This window comes from Ochlerotatus camptorhynchus, unplaced genomic scaffold, assembly GCF_037179485.1.
Source record: "Ochlerotatus camptorhynchus isolate MF236.1 unplaced genomic scaffold, CSIRO-AGI_Acam_v1.1 ptg000343l, whole genome shotgun sequence".
Taxonomy (NCBI): Eukaryota; Metazoa; Arthropoda; class Insecta; order Diptera; family Culicidae; genus Ochlerotatus; species Ochlerotatus camptorhynchus.
The window spans coordinates 922,850-943,800 of NW_027040831.1; the positions used below are offsets into that span (position 1 = coordinate 922,850).

General features: G+C 39.0%; 1 protein-coding gene across 1 annotated transcript; it reads right to left on the bottom strand.

The window, feature by feature from the left end:
* Positions 1 to 4,258: 4,258 nt before the first annotated feature.
* LOC135708950 (protein takeout-like) lies at positions 4,259 to 19,141 on the bottom strand. Its single transcript, XM_065231145.1, has 4 exons — positions 18,890 to 19,141; positions 4,905 to 5,139; positions 4,712 to 4,848; positions 4,259 to 4,645 (listed from the first exon to the last, which is right to left on the bottom strand). The coding sequence occupies exons 1-4, from the start codon at positions 18,966 to 18,968 to the stop codon at positions 4,347 to 4,349; spliced, it is 750 nt and encodes a 249-aa protein (XP_065087217.1). The 5' UTR covers positions 18,969 to 19,141; the 3' UTR covers positions 4,259 to 4,346.
* Positions 19,142 to 20,951: the final 1,810 nt, after the last annotated feature.

Genomic DNA, 20,951 nt, shown 5'->3' on the forward strand with positions numbered 1-20,951 from the left:
TCGAGAAATGTACAAGAACAATCCTCAACTGGAACGTACTCACCAAATCAATATATCCGGGAGCGCATTCCCGATGTCGTCGAACGGCAAAAAAAAGGGAACTCGGTGAGCAAATTTGTGATACGGAATTTTCACTGAAAACAACCGCGAATTTCACCACACCCAACGGCGAAACACGTTCAGAAGCACTTTTGGTACACTTTCGATATCAATTTCTTTTGATTTATTTTTTTTATTTTTTGCTGAAATAGTTGCAAGTGTACCAACATCAACACCAATCGTGCCAAGCTTTACACGCACCTTGTAGAGCGTACATAACCTGAAATTAAAATTTTCACTCGCGATGCCACAAATTTCTGGTCCGGGAGAAACAATCAAACCACGCAGCGCCACACCTTCTGATGCTTGTTATTTTGCAAACATCATGAATCATGTTTTCTTTCCCGATTCTAAAACTTCTCGGAAAGCGAGAAAACTACCACTCACACACGTATAACCGTCCGGGAGGCAGAGTGCCAGCGCTAATCCGGCAAATGCAGCCGAAAACTATGAAGGCGAACGCACGCACCAAACAGAGAACAAACACGACTTTATTAGGAATAGGGAAGAGCGCTACTTCGTCGTAATCGCCCATTTCCGTTCTATCGAGCAGAAATCATCAATAATATCAATGATTTCACAATGCACAAAACAATAATACGTTTGTTCCGATGCGTTAGTTCATTAGCTACAACATAAATCCTATTAGAGCGCATTGTATGCATATTCACGCTCATTGTTCTCAAAACAAAAGAAGCGCTCCTAGCGCATCCCCTTTTTCTCCGTTTATCCGTAGGACGAAGAAAATCTAATGGCGTTTCAATGCGTTTGGACGGAATTGAAACGCGTAGAACGAATTTAGAAGCAAGAAGCAGTGTTTGATTTTTAATAATATCTCAACATTGTTTGACTCTTTATCAAATCCAACGGTACGTATGTAAAGGTGGATAAATTTAGAAGTTATCTTTGATGAAAACATTCCATGTTTTGTTCAAACCCTTCCCAAAAGAGCGTGGTAAAGTGCGGGATGTCCTTAGTAGGACGGAAATTAGATCAAAAACCCTATTCCTAAAATATAATATACACAATTAAGTACAACACATAACAGACGTTATCCAACGCCAACCATGCGGTCGTATCTAGTATACAACCCTTCCAACTTTTTTCTTCTTCCTTCTTCACTCGCCTCTACTCGTCCCGGTGTCACCGGTGCTATCGAAAACTTCGTACCGCCGTGACCTTGATTCAACAAATCGCTCGACTTTTCCCCATTCATCGAATTTAGCTAGCACTAAGGCTGTGAACCATTTGCCGAGTTAAATTTAACTCGTGGTTAAAAATGACATTTCGAAAGTTATTTCTTATGTTCGAAAATCCCCGTGCTGTCGATCGACCGGTTTTCGAGCCACGGTCGTCAAAATTTAACTTCTTGTCTGTCAGAAATAACCATGCTCGGATAGCAGGGTTAATCGATAACTTTCCATCTGTCAAATTTTAACCAAGAGTTAAAAAAAATCGCCAAATGGTTCAGAGCCTAAGTGTCGACTTGTTTCTTCTTCTTTTTTTTCTCTCCACTCATCGCTATTGCCGCCTCGACCGCCGCAAGCCCAGCAGACGTTCTGATAAGGACACTATCCGCTCTTGAGCTTAAACGTAGTGAATTCCAAAAGGAATTCCGGAGAATTCCAGGAGAGCTAAGTGTTAAACTTTCCCTGTTAGCTTGAACAATAGTATCAGGCAATTTCATTTTCAACAGCTGGACATCCTTGTTGGTGGATGCCATCATGCTACTCGTGGAATTTCAGCAAAATGCTAAATACTGGGAGAAGCAGAAACAAACGGCGCTACAAAACCGCAATTTCAAAACAGCTACATTTTTTTCTGTAAATAAATCCATCCAATCGGTGATGGTATCCGGTACCGCAAGCCTGGTGGTCGTCTTGAATCATCGTTACAATCCGTGCATTCTGTAACACCGGGCAGAATTATACAATCCAGCAAGTCCAGCATTACTAGCAACAATCAATACGAAACTAACGATTTTAAATTGTCTCACTTCTTGACTAGCCTATTGGTCCCAAGCAAACGATTAACGTACCCCATTCTAGTCGAAATTCTAGTACTACGCAATGTTTGTTTTGATTAGCTATGAAAGTTTGACAGGTAAAATGAGGGAATATTGGTTTTTCCTATGTTTCGAGGGGTGAATCGATTAGCTTGGGACCGAAGAAAGTACCAGAGCTGAGCCTAAAAATTGAGCACGTTATTTCAGAACCTTCTAGTCTTAAGGCCGGCGCACAATAGATACGTTTTCGGGTTTTTTTGACAGATAATGCATGGGCTAACTGTCAAAAAACCTGAAAACGTATCTATTGTGCGCCGGCCTTTAGAGTTACCTCTATGTTACTAGTATCTCATCCGCAAGAACTTCAGCCCCAGTTTTCAGTTGCGTATAAAATTATTGCAGAACAATATGTCAATCGGGTTCAGCCCACCGATGATGACATATTGCAACACAAAAATCAGGTTGCTATGTGTATTTGATGTTGATCATCGCAAGTTACTCAGAGCGGCTCAGGGTTACTCAACATTTTACTCCGATTTTACTCATGATCAAAAGCTGTCTTGCTGCTTGATCAAGATCCAGAGATGTCATGTTTGGAAAATTTATGATCATGGGTTAAGAAAAATCTTCAAGATCCAGGTAGTTTATTTTAAAATATTTCGTACATGGAGAAATTTCCAACATTCTGGAACGTCAAAATTGCCAGAACAAATATGGAAGTGTTTGAAATCATAAAAACATAACTACTGTGTAAGGAAGCTCGTCAAAATTTATTTAAGTCTGGACTAATGACCGGACACCCTCAGGCCAATAGTGCCACATCCAGAAATGACCAGAACCTTTGATATCTTGAAAAACTAAACTTCAAAAGCTGGCAGCCTATTGCGTGTTTTGTATGTATTGGTTTAATATTATAAGTTAATTAATGAGAAGTTCCATAAATGTATCCTAGAACCATTTTTCGAATTCATATGAGTAAAAAATGCCAGATATTCCAGTAAATGGAGCATTTCAGTATTATTCTTGAAATTATAGACTATAAAAAATATGTATTTTAGTTAGAGATACTCAACATCAAATATCAGACTTAAAGTTGTCATTTTATACGATACATGAGGAGATGAAAGTAAAGAGTTGATAGTTCCGTTAGAGTACGACAGTGTCCATGCATGGACTAATACAAAAAAATTGTTTATTCTATAAGTCGATTATTCTATAACTCGATGGTCCCTTCATTATCGAGTTATGGAATTGTTGACTGTAGTTTCAGTACTCCAAAATCGATGAAATTTTTGATTTCCGATCCATTTGAAATGCAGATTATTAATATGCACTACCTAACGTAGTTTAAAACCGGTTTTCTAAAAAAAAAACTACGTGTTACAAACGACCACCATTTAAAAGAAATCAATGCCGCACTGCACGATTTGCGTTACTACCAACATTCAATACGAAAGTAACGGGTTTGAATTGGCTTATTGGCTCATTAAACCATGGCCCACTTATTAATGGAACAAACTCTTTGGCTTATTACAGCGCTCCTAGTGGACGTTTTCGGAAACTTTTCGTCATTTTGTTGACAACTACAATAACAACGATAGTGTATTTTTCAGTTCATAATTTGTTTTTGCGGATAAATTTGCACGCAACTATATGATCTGGCAGGGAGTTTGCAGCCACATCCAGACGACAAATGTTTCTCAGTAGAAAATGATAAACTAGGAGGTTTCAAAACCGAATGTCTCCAGAAGCGAATTCTGCCCTCCAGCCGTTCACATGATGGTCCGGTGACAATGGCAACGGAGTCTAGTTTGTTCCGAAAACCATCAATCCACCCAATTGTCCCCAGTTCATGCCCATTGAAAACTACTGGGCAATTATGAAGAGGAAAAGGTGGGATAAACTCACAAAAACAGTGGACGAGACCGTTGTGCGCCGCTTGATGGGTCGTTTTTTTCTTCAAATATAAGAAATAGTATGCACTTGAGTGAAGCGACCCGTTTTCATATCCGTTAATTCAAATTCGAAATAGACCCAAATGATGTTGCTTCATTACTAAGTGGGCCATGCTTTACTTGATTGGTACACAGTTCGTTTAAGAAGTGGCGTTCGGTACGTTTGAATAGAATAATTCTGACCATAAAACAACAAATAAACTAAACACATCATGTTTTCAACACGCACACTCACACACAAACAGAACGTACATCACTCAAGGTCACTTACAAACTTACTACGCCACCTACTGGAACAGCTCGTCGTAAGGCACCTTGTTGAATACGTTCGATATCACCGTCTGGAAGATCTCTACAAACGCATTGACGATGGCCGGTTTCAGCTCCTTCAGGATGTCCTGCCAGTTCTCGTTCAGGAACACATTCATGTTGTCACCCAGCGCCTTGTCCCCGTTGAACAGGTTGGTAAAGTGCATATGGAACCGGGTCGTATCGAAGGTGGCCTTCAGTTTGTCCATCTGGTAGTACTTCTTGCCGTTGCGGTCTACCAACTTGCCGATCCACTTCATCTGGATGTGGTTGTTTTCTGTGGAATGGAACGGAGACCGTTAAAATTGGTACAATTCGTTAAAAAACTTGATGCAAAACCTACCCATGGTCATATTGCTTCTGCCATCGCCCTGAATGGGAAGAACCAGAACCTTTCCGTTGATTTTGTATGCACCAACCAGGGAAGTGACCGGGGCCTGAATGCTCAGTTCCATTTTAGTTGGATTGGCGGTGAATCCACTGCGGGAGGTAACGCACCATTAGTTGACTCATAAACTAGCCCGAATGACACTTACCTAGCCTTCTTGATGACGCTCTGCGACAGACCGGTCAGATCAACGTCCTTAAAGTTGAGGACAATGTTAATCGGTCCATCGCCACCCTGCACGATGTCCATCTTCTGGATCTTGAGCGGATCCACCGAAACCAGGCTGATCTCGGGAATTCCGGCGGCATGTTTGGCGAAGGTGGCACCAATCCGTTCGAAGAGACATTTCTCATCGTTCTTCGGGCACAGCGTGTAACCGGCGGCTGGAGAAGAAGAATAATATTATAATTAATTATTTACAATTGAGTGCTAATGGGAAAAGTCAACGCTCAGAAATTTAGAAGTGTCTTCAAAGAGTAAATGACAATTATCAGAATTCAATAACGCAATATCCCTGGTTGATGGCTAATTTCAGTGTAATTCATCAAGATTTTAATGAGCCCATCACAGATAACTGGTATCTTTACAGTAGCAATTAATAATCAAAACAAATTCGCACTAACTATTCGATATGCAATTAGCTTTTATCACCCTTTAAAGTGCTGGAACAAATGCGATATTCCTATAGCTACCTTATTCCATACCTACATGGTAATTGCTGTTTGCCAGTTAAATTAAGTATGAACGTCAATCAACTGTTGATGATACCAATTATTCTCCTGATGAGTTGCCCCGTCGCCAGTGGCGTCCGGTTTCCCAGCAAACTGGGAAATCTTTCATCTTTATTCATTCTTAGTGAAGCACTCTAACAACTTGAAAAAAAAGGTGTGAGAAATTGCGGGAACGTCAACCACAGAAGTATTGTTTCAGAAAGGTAAATACCTAGATATTTTTATGAATAAAAAATTCTATCCCATGGTTGTTATAAAATATTCGAAACATTCCCAGCCGACTTGATTACATAGCGCAACTTGCGCAACAAAGTAGGGTGAATGCTGGCTTCGTCAATACCTGTCCATAAGTCCATAAGCACTCACTTGATTGTCAGAGGATGAGGATACCTCACATTTTAGGGCATCGTTAGGGCAAAATTGACCGTCGATATTTGGAGTGCATTTAGTCTCCTTACGATAAGAGGTAACGGAACTGCCGAAACTAGCAGTCACCCTATGTTGTTAGAACGAATCTGATTTCAATTCACTGGCTGCTAGGATTCCCACCTGCATTGTTGGGCGTTGATACTGTTGGCTTAGTTTTATAATCCGATGCTGGAATTTAAATTTCAATAGAATAATTTACACTCTTCATATTGACTTATTGACTGACGGAAGCTGAGATATTATAGAAACACTCTTGATTCCCTTTGAATCTCGAAGAAGGTTACGGCAAGGTGATGGACTTTCGTGTCTGCTATTTAACATCGCGTTAGAAGGTGTGATCAGAAGAGCTGGGATAGAGACGAACGGCACGATCTTCAGGGACTTGCCATCAACGCATCGAAGACGAAATACATGAGAGGAAGAGGTTCTAGGGAAGACAGTGTTAGTCTCCCACCCCGAGGTGGTCAATGAGTTCGTGTATTTGGGCTCACTGGTACCAGCAAAGAATTTCAAAGACGCATTATGGCAGGGAATCGTGCCTATTTTGGACTCCGGAGAACGCTCCGGTCGAAGAAAATTAGCCGCCGCACCAAGTTGACTACTCTACAAGACGCTGATTAGACCGGTGGTCCTCTTCGGCCACGAGACCTGGACTTTGCTCGTGGAGAACCAACGTGCCCTTGGTGTTTTCGAACAGAAGGTGTTGCGTACCATCTACGGTGATGTGCAGATGGATGACGGAACGTGAAGGAGAATTACACCAGCTGCTGGGAGAACCAACTTTTGTCCACACTGCAAAAAATGAGCGACTACGGTGGGCACGTCGTAAGAATGCCACGCGACGGCCCAGTCAAAATGGTTCTCGAAAGCGACTCAACAGGAACAAGAAGAAGAGGCGCGCAGCGGGCAAGGTGGATCGACCAAGTAGAACGCGACCTGCGGACCCTTCGCAGACTACGAGGCTGGCAACGTGTAGCTATGGATCGAGTAGAGTGGAGACGACTTCTTCGGACAGCAGAGGACAACAAGGCTTTAGTCTGATTGCACCACCATCCTCCACTTTGATTCATAGCCTCAAAATATAAGACCCATTGCAGGTGACGTGACACGCAGATCGTCCAACAATCGATACGAAACTAACGATTTTAAATTGGCTCATTACTTGACTAGCCCATTGGTCCTAAATACATCTATAAGCGCACCCCATTCTCGTTCTATAATCTGAGTTTGTTTTTATTCGCGTTATAAATTAGTTTAGTTGGGTTCGATAATTTAAAAAAAAATATAAGGACTGTTCATTAAAGAAAGTGGACACCTGTTTATCAATGGTTTAGGGTTAAGATGTAACGAAAAATTGTGAATTTTCACTCAGTATGTAAAAACATTGTTTATTATGGCAACACATCTGAAAAAAAAACAAAAATTAGAAATGGGTCGGATCAGCTTTATCAACTCGCAGATCAATTCTGCACAAATGATTTTCCGAAAAGTTGTCGTTTCGAGAATTGGCAAAAAGCGTGAAGTGCAGTAGATCTACAGTGTTCAAGATTGTTAAGTAGTTTTGAGAAACGTGTTCTCTTGTAGATTTACCGAAATCTGGGCGCAAAAAGGGGGCATCGGACCAGAAAAAGGAGCTGGCAGCAGTACGCCTTTTGAAATCGCATAAACCGTGTTTCGTTCGTGAAATTGCCAATCAATTGAACATCAGCGTCGCAACTGTGCAGAATATCAAAAAAATGTAACAATATCAGAACCAACAATAGGCAAAAAGCACCCAAAAGGACGGATTCACAGAAAGCTTCTTCGAAAATACGGTCACGGAACTTGTATGACGTTCTCCTTCAAAATCCAAACCGGTGCATTTTGACGGACAACGAGACGTACGTCAAATTGGATACCAGTACACTTCCCAGGCCGCAATTTTTCAACGCTGAGCAGAGGACAGATGTGCCTGATGATGTGCGATACATCCGAACCCAAAAATTTGGGGAAAAAAATGTTTTGGTGTGGCAAGCCATTTGCTCCTGTGGATTGAAGAGTTCTTCGTACTTCACAACGGGCACAATCAATGGTGAAAATTACAGAAAAGAATGCATCAAAAAACGGTTTCTACCCATCTACCGAAAGCATACGGATCCTTTTGGCCAGATCTGGCATCTGCTCACTATGCTTCTGCTACGTTGGAGATACTCAAGAACGAAAAAATCCCCCAAACTGCCCTGAGCTGCGTCCTATCGAAAGATACGGGGCAATAATTAAACGGCATCTTAAGAAAGATGGAAGAGAAGCAAGCTCTGTTGAATGCTTCAAGCAAATTTGATCTGCAGCACAACGAAAAATTAACAAGAAAGTTGTGCAGAATCAAATAGGCGGTATCAAGAGAAAAGTCCGAGCGTTCTTCAGAAATGAGAAGTAAACATTCAAACTCAAATGAAATCGGTCATCTGTATGTTAATTTTCATTTATATTAAGTAATATTGTGTTGGAGTGTTCGACTGTGAGGTTTTACAATAAACAGTTTCGGCTTGGCAGTCTGGCAATCACTCAATCAGAACAAATTAATTTTGTAATTTGTCCCTACGTTTCGGCTCTGATTAGGGCCTTCTTCAGGGGAAACTGATGGGAATTTTATTTTTAGAATTAATTGTTTCACATTTAATAAATATTTTACACTCACAATTGTTGGATTTGTTCTTTGTCTAAATACTGTTGAAGTCTAACGTCTGTTTTTCTGGTGGTAAGTTTTTATACATAGCGGTTTTTAGTTGAATATTCAAAGTTTTTTTTGATTTTTATTTATATAATTTGTGTCGGGTATGAAATGTTTTGCGGTTGTGCACTCTTCGAGGGTTATGGTGGCTATGGTGAAGTGGTGGGAACGGGTATTATAGTTGAGCTTTTTAGTTGGATTCAGGTGGGCATAATTGGTATTGCTGTTGAGCATTGATTGATTTGGCTTTTAGTGAGTGTAAGATTGCTGCGTAAGCTGTGTTCAAATTGTCTACGTCTGTTCTTCTATTGACTTTATGGGGTGTACTAATCAGAGCCGAAACGTAGGGACAAATTACAAAATTAATTTGTTCTGATTGAGTGATTGCCAGACTGCCAAGCCGAAACTGTTTATTGTATATTAAGTAAACTTATGAATTTATACGAAAATAAAAATTTTCCTTTGAAAAACAGGTGTCTACTTTCATTAATGAACAGCCCTTATGTACAGGTTTTTATACACCATCTGAGAGAGCTTTGTTTTCTGAGCAAAACGACGTTTTTTCAACTCGATTTAAATTAAATTTAAATCCAAATAATAACTTCATTGTTTGACAATAAACTAACAAATTAACAGCTCGCTCCCATACAAAGTCCCATCGAGGGGCACTATGATGGTGATTTTTGCCAATGTTTTTCGTGGGGGTAAGGCAGCATTCGATCATGAGTAAAATCGGAGTTAATTTTGAGTAGCGCTAATGTCGTTTTCGTTTTTGCGGTGTAGCCATGGTGTACTGTACACTCAAAAAAATGACACGTTCCATTCATGTGTTTTGGAATATGAAGACCGTTCATTACTTGTCACCATAGAATCATGTGCTTTTCACACGGATGTCATGAGATTTACACACACAAATAATATGTTTTTGTTGCTTATGAAATCAATACTACCACACATTGATTTCATGTGTTAACTTATCGAAATCAAAGAGATCCCCATATAATTATGTGCTACTGTTTCCTACTAGTGTATTTAACGTGTATGACACATGAATTGCAATGGATCTCACTATAAGGATGAGAAGAGTTCCTAAAGTGCCAAAACAAACATGGAAGGCAACAGCTAGCAGAGAAGACTTGTTAGTGGAGTTAGGTTTTCCTAACAAAATCCTCGAAATTATTAACCGTGAGTATGTGAGTATTCTTTGTAGGAAATTATATGTTTAAATAAAGGGATCACTATACACACTTAGAAATAACTAATTTTACACGTGACGGAATCCGTCTTTGACATAAAAGTAGAGACGTAAACAAACATGTCATGTAATGTTTCGTGCTCCGAGACTGAAAAGTTAGTTGCTCGACGAAAAGTAAGTTTAATTGAGCTATATTTCAAGTCTTCTATGGCTCAAATTTATGTCAAAATTGACGCTCGTACGTCACTCTCAGAGCACCTAAATTTATATGATTTTAATTCTAGAACGAAAATGAATTCTTTTGGATATCCGATTCTACTACTACGTATACAGAAAAAAAACAGCGATATTTCATTTGATAGGTTAAGCTATATACTACGATTAATCTACTGTACACACAATATGAAAATATAAATCAATATATCTAAAATGAAATATATCGTATTTATCATTTTTACATACTGAAACCCGTTAAATAATTATCTTTTAAGAGGACCGTAGTAATGTATTAAGTTTCAAAGGTATCGGATAACATTTTTCTGTTTGTACGGTACTATTGGAATGCAGTATGCATGACTACGATTTGCTTAAATTAAATTAACCACTTTATTCGAGCAGATAAAATGACGTTTACTACCACTAGAACTTTGAAATGAAACATTATTTTGAGATTTTTTCTTCTAGAACCTCGAGAAAAGTAGCCAACATTTGTGCGTTTCATAAAAAAATAGAAATTAGTTGGTCCAGTTTTGTGAAATCGCTGGTAGAAATTCACGCCAAAACTGCTTGACAAAGTGGTCAATTCCGTTATCTTTTTCACAGCAACAAATCAAATCTAAAACCAATAGTTATACTATTAGATTGCTACAAGGTCTTTCATGAAATTCATGTGCATCACGCTTAAATTTAGCATGTCTGGTACAACATATTTATATGCAAAACATTTCATGATTAGAAATCAAGCACATGACGTTGACATTTAAATCAAATGAAATTCATGTGTGCTGTAAGTGAATGAAGCATGGGTAAGGTATGACTGATTTCATAAGTTATACATTTGAAATTAATGTGTTTGCCACATTGCGCCAATTCAAATGTGAAACACATGAACGGCACGTGTAGATTTTTTTAAGTGTAAGCAGGAATAAGCGCGAGTCTTTGCCAGCTTAACATCATTTGTTTGTAAACAAAGGTGCATCCTATATCTACACCTTAAATTATTTCGGTGTACGGCAGTGTAGCAAAAACGAAAACGACATAAGTAATTCGCGTTGCTCAATATCGTATGCACATTCTAATCTGATTTCGATTGTTATGTTGAAACGGTTCCGTCAAGCAAAGTAAGTTGACGTACTTTCCAGTTCCCAATCATGAGCATTCTTGCAAATGAAACTAAGGCTGTGAACCATTTGCCGAGTTAAATTTAACTCATGGTAAAAAGTGACATTTCGAAAGTTATTTTCTATGTTCGAAAATCCCTGTGCTGTCGATCGACCAGTTTTCGAGAAGAACTTAGGCTGTGAACCATTTGCTGAGTTAAATTTAACTCGTTGTCTGTCAGAAATAACATGCTCGGATAGCAGGGTTCATCGATAACTTTCCATCTGTCAAATTTTAACCAAAAGTTAAAAAAAAATCGCCAAATGGTTCAGAGCCTTAGCCAAGGTTGTCAAAATTTAACTTCTTGTCTGTCAGAAATAACCACGCTGCGATAGCAGGGTTAATCGATAACTTTCCATGTGTCAAATTTAACCCAAAAGTTAAAATAATCCCCCAAATGGTTCAGAGCCTAAGGCTGTGTTCCATTAGGTGAATTTTCACTTAAATTTGACACTTCGAAAATAAATTATAATGTTCGAAAATCCCTCTGTTGTTGCTCTGCCGAGTTTCTAGAAGGTGTTTGTCAAAATTGATTCCTAGTCTGTCAGAAATAAGTCTGGTACAATAGCAGAATTTTCCATCTGCCATATTTAAGTGAAAATTCACCAAATGGAACACAGCCTAACAGGGTTACTTCCACTCACTTGCTATAAAAAAATGTTTTTCAGAATTATGAAATCATGAAATGGAATAGTGATAATTAGAACTTGCAAGCTACAAGAAGATGTCGTGAAGTATGTGTTTGACACACAAAATCTGTCAATATTGCTTTCAGTGCGCCACAATCAGCAATTTTACGATTCGTGATCGCTCACTCTGAGTGAACGCTCACGAATCATAAGATCGCTTATTGTGACGCTCTGAAAGCGAAATTGACAGGTTTTATGAGTCAAACACATACTTTACACCCTCTTCTCGATACTTACAAGTACAACATATCATTACATCTAATGATTGCATAATTCCAAAAAATATGTTTTTATAGCAAGTGAGTGGAAGCAACCCTGCAGCCTAATAATATATTCCAGTATTACAAGCCAAACATCAGCATCCCTCAAGAGGACACGATAAAGCTGTTAACACCGATCGAAATGTGCGTTAGTTCGAGACCAATTCCATCCGAACCCACTGACCTTGAGGTTCCAACGCCTGACAATTTCATGGTAGGCTCAAACCTGCAAGCCGTTCTGGAGCCAAGTCGTGTCACCACACCGGACAACCGTATGGACCACTGGCAACTCATCCAGAAGTTATTCCAGCGTATTTGGGCCCGAGTGATACCCGGAGTATCTTGTTCCACTACAATCTTGAGCAACGAAAGGCTTCAAACCGGCAGATCGTGATCATCAATAATGAAAATCTTCTGAATGTGGCCGGAATGATAAGTACTCGCTGATGATAGTTAAAACTTGAATTTTTAAATATTGTAGGGGAAATGGATGTAATGTCAGTCTACATGCCCCTAATTTGGGCCCATACATAAATTCAACAATCGACTACATTTTCAATAGCCACCAAAAATATCCATTAGTACCGTCCCAATGATGCGTTCATCTAGATAAAATTGATAAATAGCAGATTTTTAGCGATGGGCCCAATCTTAGATCCATAATTTTAACTCATTTCCGAAATGAAATCAACACGATGAGAGGGCTCTCTACAAGCCAGAATCTTCTCAAATCTCTGGCCGAGTATCAACATGCACGATGCTGAAATAACACCAGCACATCAGCAAACATTTTCAACGGCATCACTTCAACCAATCGATCCTTGGTCTGGCCAAGAGTAATCTGTCTTGGATCTTTTCATGCTTAAGAACTGTGTGTATATTGAAAAATCAAAATCAGCATGTCAGACGATATTCTCTTTGATTATTATTGAGTAAATGTGAGTAGCTCAAATTGACTCGCTGCAAATATATTCACTCTGAGAACAGCTGTCTTGCCCCTTAGGGTTTTACCAACAATCAATACGAAACTAACGATTTTAAATTGGCTCACCACTTTAGTAGCCTATTGGTCCCAAGCAAACGATTAACGTACCCTATTCTAGTTGAAATTCTATTACTACACTATGTTTGTTTTGATTCGCTATGAAAGTTTGACAGATAACATCAGGGGTGTGTGGATTCATGCAGAACATGCAGGGGTGAGTGAAATAGCTTGGGACTGCTTGGGACCGTTGTTCTGGTACTGAGTGAGCCAAAAATAATAATGATTTACTTCGGGACCCAGTGGTCTTAGAGTTACCTCTATGGTTTTACTTCTGGTCATTCTGGCGTTGGAAGTAGCTCTCGCTAGAGCTCTCGAGTAGATTTTTTTCGAAACATAGGAAAATCCACTAACCCCTCATTTTATTTGCAAACTTTCATAGCGAATCAAAACAAACATTGTGTAGTAGTAGAATTTCGACTAGAATGGGTACGTTAATCGTTTGCTTGGGACCAACAGGCTAGTCAAGTAGTGAGCCAATTTAAAATCGTTAGTTTCGCATTGATTGTTGGTAACACAGCAAGCTGTTTTTCTAGTGCAAAACAAAGACGTTCAATGGTAATAAATATTTCAAAACTCTGGTTTATTCTGGATCACCATCCTTCAATGCAATGACCATCATACTTCTTCGTGCCAATCCTTTGTAGGCCTTTTTATCCAAATCTAATGCAGCCTGTTATCGGTGGAAGTTGGCTATAGCATTTGCAGATTCAATATATGAGTCATTCTAACCGTCTTCTGTGGTATTTGCTGAAGTACATTTGTTTAAATTACCCGCAGTTTAAAACTTCGTGAGAAATGAAATTCACGACTACGGCTTTTTGGTGCTAGCAAAATAACTACTGTATTCATTTAGGTTGCTGGATTTTCAGAAAAATTAACTATAAGCAATCCTATTTGCCGCTAAGCAGCGAGTTGCAGCCCACATGAGCATCCATAGAAGGAGGAAGAAGCCGCACCGCTATTGATCGGAATCAGTAGCTCTTTGTGAGTTGCTGTGGGCCATCTATGTCAAGCGCGTCATACTAAAGAGTATAAACAGAGAGAACCCCGCTCAAATTCCTATTCCTACACAAAACACAAGCTCCTGCTGCAGTAATAAATAAGATTTATTACATAAGACCACGTAGTTCTACGTCACCATTGCGTACAACCCCATAGGGCTGTCCCTTGTAGTTTTTTTTTTTCAAGACACTAATCCACGCCAAAGTTCGAGTGGTAGGAAACGCCATATAAACTGCTCGAATGATGTGATCCATTGTAGAACCTTTGATTTGCCGAACACGTTTGACATACTCTCATAATGCACGTCTTGCTTGGTGTTACAGATCCGTTTTTCACGTTCTCTGGATATGGCATTTTCTACCTGTTTTTCCTTTATAGCAAAGATCTTAGATTCCCCTTTATCCTGTTACCTCCGGTGTGGTTACCTTCACAATTCTGTTAGCAGCATCTTTCTTAATGTTACTGTTGCCGCACGCTATGTCTGAAGGCACTTTTTTGCAACATTCATGTACCTCAGTTTTTTCATCACAGGAAGTTAGAATGGATCTTAAAAATCAAATCAGTGATGGTTTTAAAATATTTTTCTTGGGTTTTTTGAGAAAAAGTATTTTGAAGTATACTTAGTCGTTTATGAAGGCGTATATGGACCATTGACGATACAAAACTGTTACGGATCGAAACAAATACAACGGAATATGATTGTTGGAGATTAAGGTAGTCAAAATACTACGTTTCAATGGTACAGTAAGATTTCCTCTTCGGCACCGTAAGATGTCGTAACTTTGTCGTGAACTCATAATGTTTAAAATGATAAAATAATTTACAATGGAGAGAATAAACTAAATTTAAAATTTGTTTCATCCATTCTTATCAATGTTTACATAAATATCTAAAGAGAATGATAAAAACAAAACTTGGAGCTGCCAAGATAAGGAGATTACTTCAAATGAGCACTACTATACGATACCACCGCTTTCATCAAGTTTTTGTCGTATCTGAAATTATTTTCCACTGCTTTATAGATACTCCATGTTTGGGAAAAATCATTATGAACAGCTTCGTGTGTTTTTTTCCGTGAACCAGGCTAAGACTTTTCCTGTACTCTTGCAAAAATCTATAATGTGATATTTTACAATATTGAATTTTAGTAGACCAAATTTCACAAATAAGACCTATGCACTCATCCATGAGTTTATCACCAAAACAATATCTCATCATAGCATTCATATTATCCAAAACCATTAGCTGATGATCAAAATTGCATCCTTCCAAAACTACACGTTTACCAAGCACCTACAATGGCGACCAGCGAATCCAAATTGCGCATGATGAGTCGCATTTGCAGCAGCCACAGAATTTGAAGCGTTATTGGGATCATTATTGGCCGCGTTGTCTTTCGTCATAGCTGATTTGAGACAGGGCTGGATAGTTTGACGTATGTAACATAACAAAAATATAGTGTAAAGTTACAGACCTTATTAAGACTCGGATTAAGATCTTTCTTAAAGCTGAGTAAATCTTCGTGAGAGATTTTTTACCATATTTACATCTCTTTGATGGACTTTCAGTAGGCCGATTTGACAGCACATCCCGCCCCTGCTGCCACCCTGCTCATGCCGTTGATCAGATTTCATAAAGGAAGTGTAAAAGAGAAAGAGATATCGCAACAAATTCTCTCTATCATACCTGTTTTCTAAGACATGAAGTGGGAGTTGTTCCACCAACGACGCGATGAGACAGCTTATAGAAGTTAAATACAATCAAATTCATATCCCTGTCCATTTGGGTTTTCCTTGATTTCGTTGAACTTCGATGAAATTCTTTAATTTTTTCTGTTGTTCTTAGAACTTTTTTTAAGTTCTCAGAACGTCTCTGAGTCTTGTGAGTCGTAGAACTTATCAGAAGGACATTGAACTCCCCTGAAGCTCACAAAACGTCCCTGAAGTTGGCAGAATTTTCCTGAAGTTTATAGAGCTTCTCTGAAGATCGAAGCACATCTTTAAAGTTTGAAGATTTTTTCTGAACTGAGATCAATGAACTTCTCTGTAGGTTGTTAAACTTCTCTGATTATTTTGAGGAACGTCTTTAACTTTTCTAAAATTCACTACAGTTCCCTATAGTTCGCAGAATTTCCTAGAAAGTCGCTGAGCCTTCCTGAAAGTTTCCTTAGACAAAATATGGGAACTGCAATGAAGCTCTAGCATTTCTGTAGTAATTAAAGGTGAAGGCTACCTAAATTCACTGGGCAAGAGCAGCTAATATCATGTGAGCTTCATTCCTATATTATCGGCATTATCTGTGAACCGATTTTTAAACAACTTCGTCAGGGGTTCCAAAAATCCAAACTAATTTTCTATCCCTCAGGGTTGTAAATGTCACCTTCGTGACCAGCTGAGTACGGGACACAAACATTTCAGATACCTACTAACTCCTTTATCGAACTCTTATAAAAATCTTTCAACTTACGTCGCTACTAAAGTGGCGCGATTTTTTTTTTTTTTTTTTTTTTTTTTACAATCTCTTTTTGAAGCACAACAAGCGAACTCTCTATTTTCTTCGAGAGATTCAAAAACACTCGAAACAGGCAGAAAATCAATGCCTACTATGATTACGCGGCTGTTCGTTTATTTCTCTTTTACTCTTATGAGGGAAGAGACATTAAACAAGAAGTTGTTCTAGCAACAAATATTAATTGATTTTGCGCAAAGTCGACGTACGCATCTTGCTTGAGAGTCAAAGAGAAATCTTTAATGCCATTTGAATTAATTCAATCAACTTTTGAACCTGATTTAACTGCATTTGTTCAATTCGCAATAGTTTTGTATCGTCAATAGTCCAATATACGCCTGCGTTATCGGCGTTGTAAACTTCAAATCACATTTTCTCAAAAAGCCCAAGATGAAATATTTTCAAACCATCACAGAGTTGATTGTTAGGATCAATACTAACATCCTGTGAAGAAAAAACTGAGGTACATGAATGTTGCAAAAAAAGTGCCTTCAGACAAAGCGTGTGCCGTCGGTGATACGAACAGTTTCGAAAGAGTGTAGAGAGACTGCAAACCCTTAATACGGGATCCACTGACCTCACCAGCCTCCACAGTCAAACGAATCCGAGTTCAGTTGATAGAATGAGCTGCACGGCCGATTGATTGGTAAACCATCAATCGTACCGGGTAGTTCTGCGGGAGAATCAGCTGCGATTGCAGATACATCTGAAGAATAGTAGGATCGTTCGGCACCGGGCTGTTGTTGAAACCGTATATTATTGCTGCAATGCTCCTTACCCATACCATTGACTCTCGGATCCTATGGCCATCGGGTTAATACTTAATTCTAGTTAATTCTGGCCGATTTTCCGGGGCGTGACTCTGACTAATTCTTTTAGACTTCCCTGAAATAATGGACATCTTTCAAAAGCCGTGTGGACTTTCTGTAGAGGTTCATCCCCCAGAAGGCATAAGGACAAAGAGAGTCTCGTCAATTATGCAATCTCTTATTATGATTGGGGAAAATTTCGCTGACACAAAAAAATCCCTCTTACTTTGAAGTAAACGAAGAAGTTAAGTGGTTAAATGTCAATACAAAACAGTGATGCCGTTTTACATTATATGCCATCGAGTGCCATGACGTGCCGATCAGGTGTGCAACGATGTGTTTCGGCACAATGTGCAGAGTTGATTACCCCTTGGCTAAATTATTGTTTTGATACTACTCACGCGTTTAGATAACTCTATCAGTGTTTATTTCAATTTTGTCATTACAAGCTATTTTATCTTTCTCTGCATTTTTGGGTTGTTTGGGCGTTTCAAGCCGTTAAAATTCCATGGCTTTTTGCGTTTTAAATCCATTTTGGAGTTTTTAACATTACGTTGGCCTTAGAACATCTGCATTTAACATTGATGATATATATACAAATCCTAAAAATGGGTCATAATCGAAAAAAGTACCGCTGGCTTAGACTATTGTTCTTATATCTTTTGGGTGGGCAATGCAACAATTCAAAATTAATTTGGATTAACTTTGAAAATCGAATTTTGGCCAGTTAGATAAGAACGATGGTAGTGTGCCATTCGTTTTTAATTTGCTTTAGATCAACATCTTGACTAGATAGAAGATTCCTGTCTGTCCAAACGACAATACAGAAAAAGAGGCGCAAAATATCAGTCCGGTTCTGGCAAGGTCTCCTCTAATATAAACAAGGCGTTAAAGTTCTAATATTCATATTAAAAAAAAAAAAAAAAACTGCCAAAAATAGTAGCGTGTTGAATAAATTAGCCACCGCACTCTTTGTAAGATTGCCAAGTAACCATAATGGGTTCTTTAAATCACTTTCAAAAAAATTGAACCTTCAATGAGAATGATAACTCCGGACGACCTAAACTGAAGATCTAAAAAATCTAACACTTTAATGAGCTTTAGAACATCTCATAAATTCGCCCCATTGCAGCATATCTACTTCTGCAAATGTACCACATCACTTTGGGAACAGCTTTAATCTTAGGTATGATCACTCGGGCGTCTGATGTATGCCCATTCACGTTTTTAAGACACAATTTTAAAACATTCACATGTTCACGATTTGATTTGCAGGAAGTGGCAAACAATTACGATAAATAAATACCAAAACACTTATTTTTAAACGCCAATTCACATGCCACTGTTATCCAATTTGTACTACACTTATACGTACGGAATTTCGCCGCAAAGGATGCTGACAGCGTCGCCAGCAGTAGCACTGCTGCTCCACTAATGTTGAACTTGACCTTCATTTTGGGATTTTCGATTTGTGTTTGACACCAATCCAAGCGTTAAAACAAAACTAGAAGATTCCTCAATTCTCAACGACGTAATTTTCCCCGCGCGATTCGATGCGGAACGGAAGCAGACCCTGTGTGCGTTGTGTTCACTGGCAGAACGTTGCCTGACGAATAAAGTGTTAGAACCATATCGTGTATGTTTTATATTTATACAACCAAAGAATAGAACGAGACCGGTCGAAGGGAAGATAAACAGCGCGAAATTAATGAGACGTGCGAACGTGTCGCGTCTTCCTCAAGGAGAACCTCTTACGATAAAGCGCCGATGGTGACGCATTGGGAGCTGGAAGCTGAGCGAATGCGTGGGAGGAGGAAAAGGGGAAACAGCCGTTGCCGGGTAACAACATGCGTCTGCGCTGAGGCGAGATTTCAACGATGGTGAAGTTAGATTTTCTAGAGCACTTTTGATTGCGACAATTTTAGCGCAGCGCAGAAATCTCTAGTTCTTATATTCCTAATAATTTATTAATTTACCAACTTGATGTATTACTAAGTTACTAACTTATGATTTTTTATGTTATATTCAGAATTTAGTTATATACATATGCTTGTTGTATTCTTCCACTTTAATTCTTAACTTATTTACTAATAATAAACTTGCTTAGTAGCTTAATTAGACAGCTGATCGTGGAAATCGACTTTATTTAAAAAAAAATCATTAGGCATGATAACGAAAACAACGATTCCCATAACCTGCTTCAAGCATTATATTCTTAATTCCTTAATTAATTCCTGGGCCTTCAAGTGCCATGTTTCAATGGAACAAAGAATCTACTGGGCCAGGAGAACAAAAACAAACCAAGCCAGTAGTGTAATTGACTGCTCATCCGTTGGAGCGCTGACAAATGACCGCAGTTGGCTTGGGCCGGAGGCCCATTATAATTCAAAACAAACACGTCGTTCCACCTTTTTTTCTTCTCTACTCACTTCAAACAAGAAGACCCGTCTTCAAACAGCTCTTTCGGTAGCACTTACGACGACGACAACAACGGTGGCAGCGATTGGCTCTGTCTAGAAGAAGCGCAGAGCTTAAAAATAAAGAGATTTTTTTCTTCTACCTGTCATGCCCATGACAAAGCATTCACCGGGATAACACAAAGAATACACTCAGCATAACTACCGATTGTAATGTGATAGGTATAGGCTATACCATAAATACTATATGATACTAATGAGCGGTTCCAGGCCAAATAGCAATAAACAAATGATTTCTTGACTCCACCTTCTTCGATTTGCTGCACGCTTTGCATAATTGTTTGCTGTGGGTGATCATTCACATTTGTGCTGAAATTTGGCCATATCGGATTTTGAATTTTTTTTTTTTCAATATGGCGTATTTGACATTTTTCAAAAATCGTAGGATGAAAATATCACTTCTAATCCAAATAACGCCTTATTCGCCGCCGAACGCCAGTTAGATTTAAACTGCTGCTCGTTTTCCATGGATTTATTAGTTTTTTTTTTTTTTGAGGTTCCGTTTGACCAAGGCCCAATGCCGTTCGATAGGGCGGAGTTCCGGGCTGTTGGAAGGGTTGTTGTCTTTGGATACCACAACCACGTTGTTCGCATCGTACCACTCGATTGCCTTTTTCCCATAGTGGCAGCTCGCCAAGTCCGGCCAGAACAGCACAGGTCTATTATGTTAGTTTAAGAATGGTAGCAGCCACTTTTCCAGGCACTCCTGGACGTAGATCTCTTGATTGATGGTTCCCATAGTAATGAAAATGCCGCTTTTTAGACCAAACGTGCATATGGCCTGCCAGACGAGATATTTTTCGGGAACTTCGATAGTTTGATGGTTTTGAAAATTTCAGCCACCTTCCTAATGCGTTATAAAACTCCTACCCCGGAAGCTGCTTGAAATCCGCCTTCACATAAGTTTCGTCGTCCATGACGACACAGTGGAACTTTGTGAGCGGATTCGTATACAGCTTT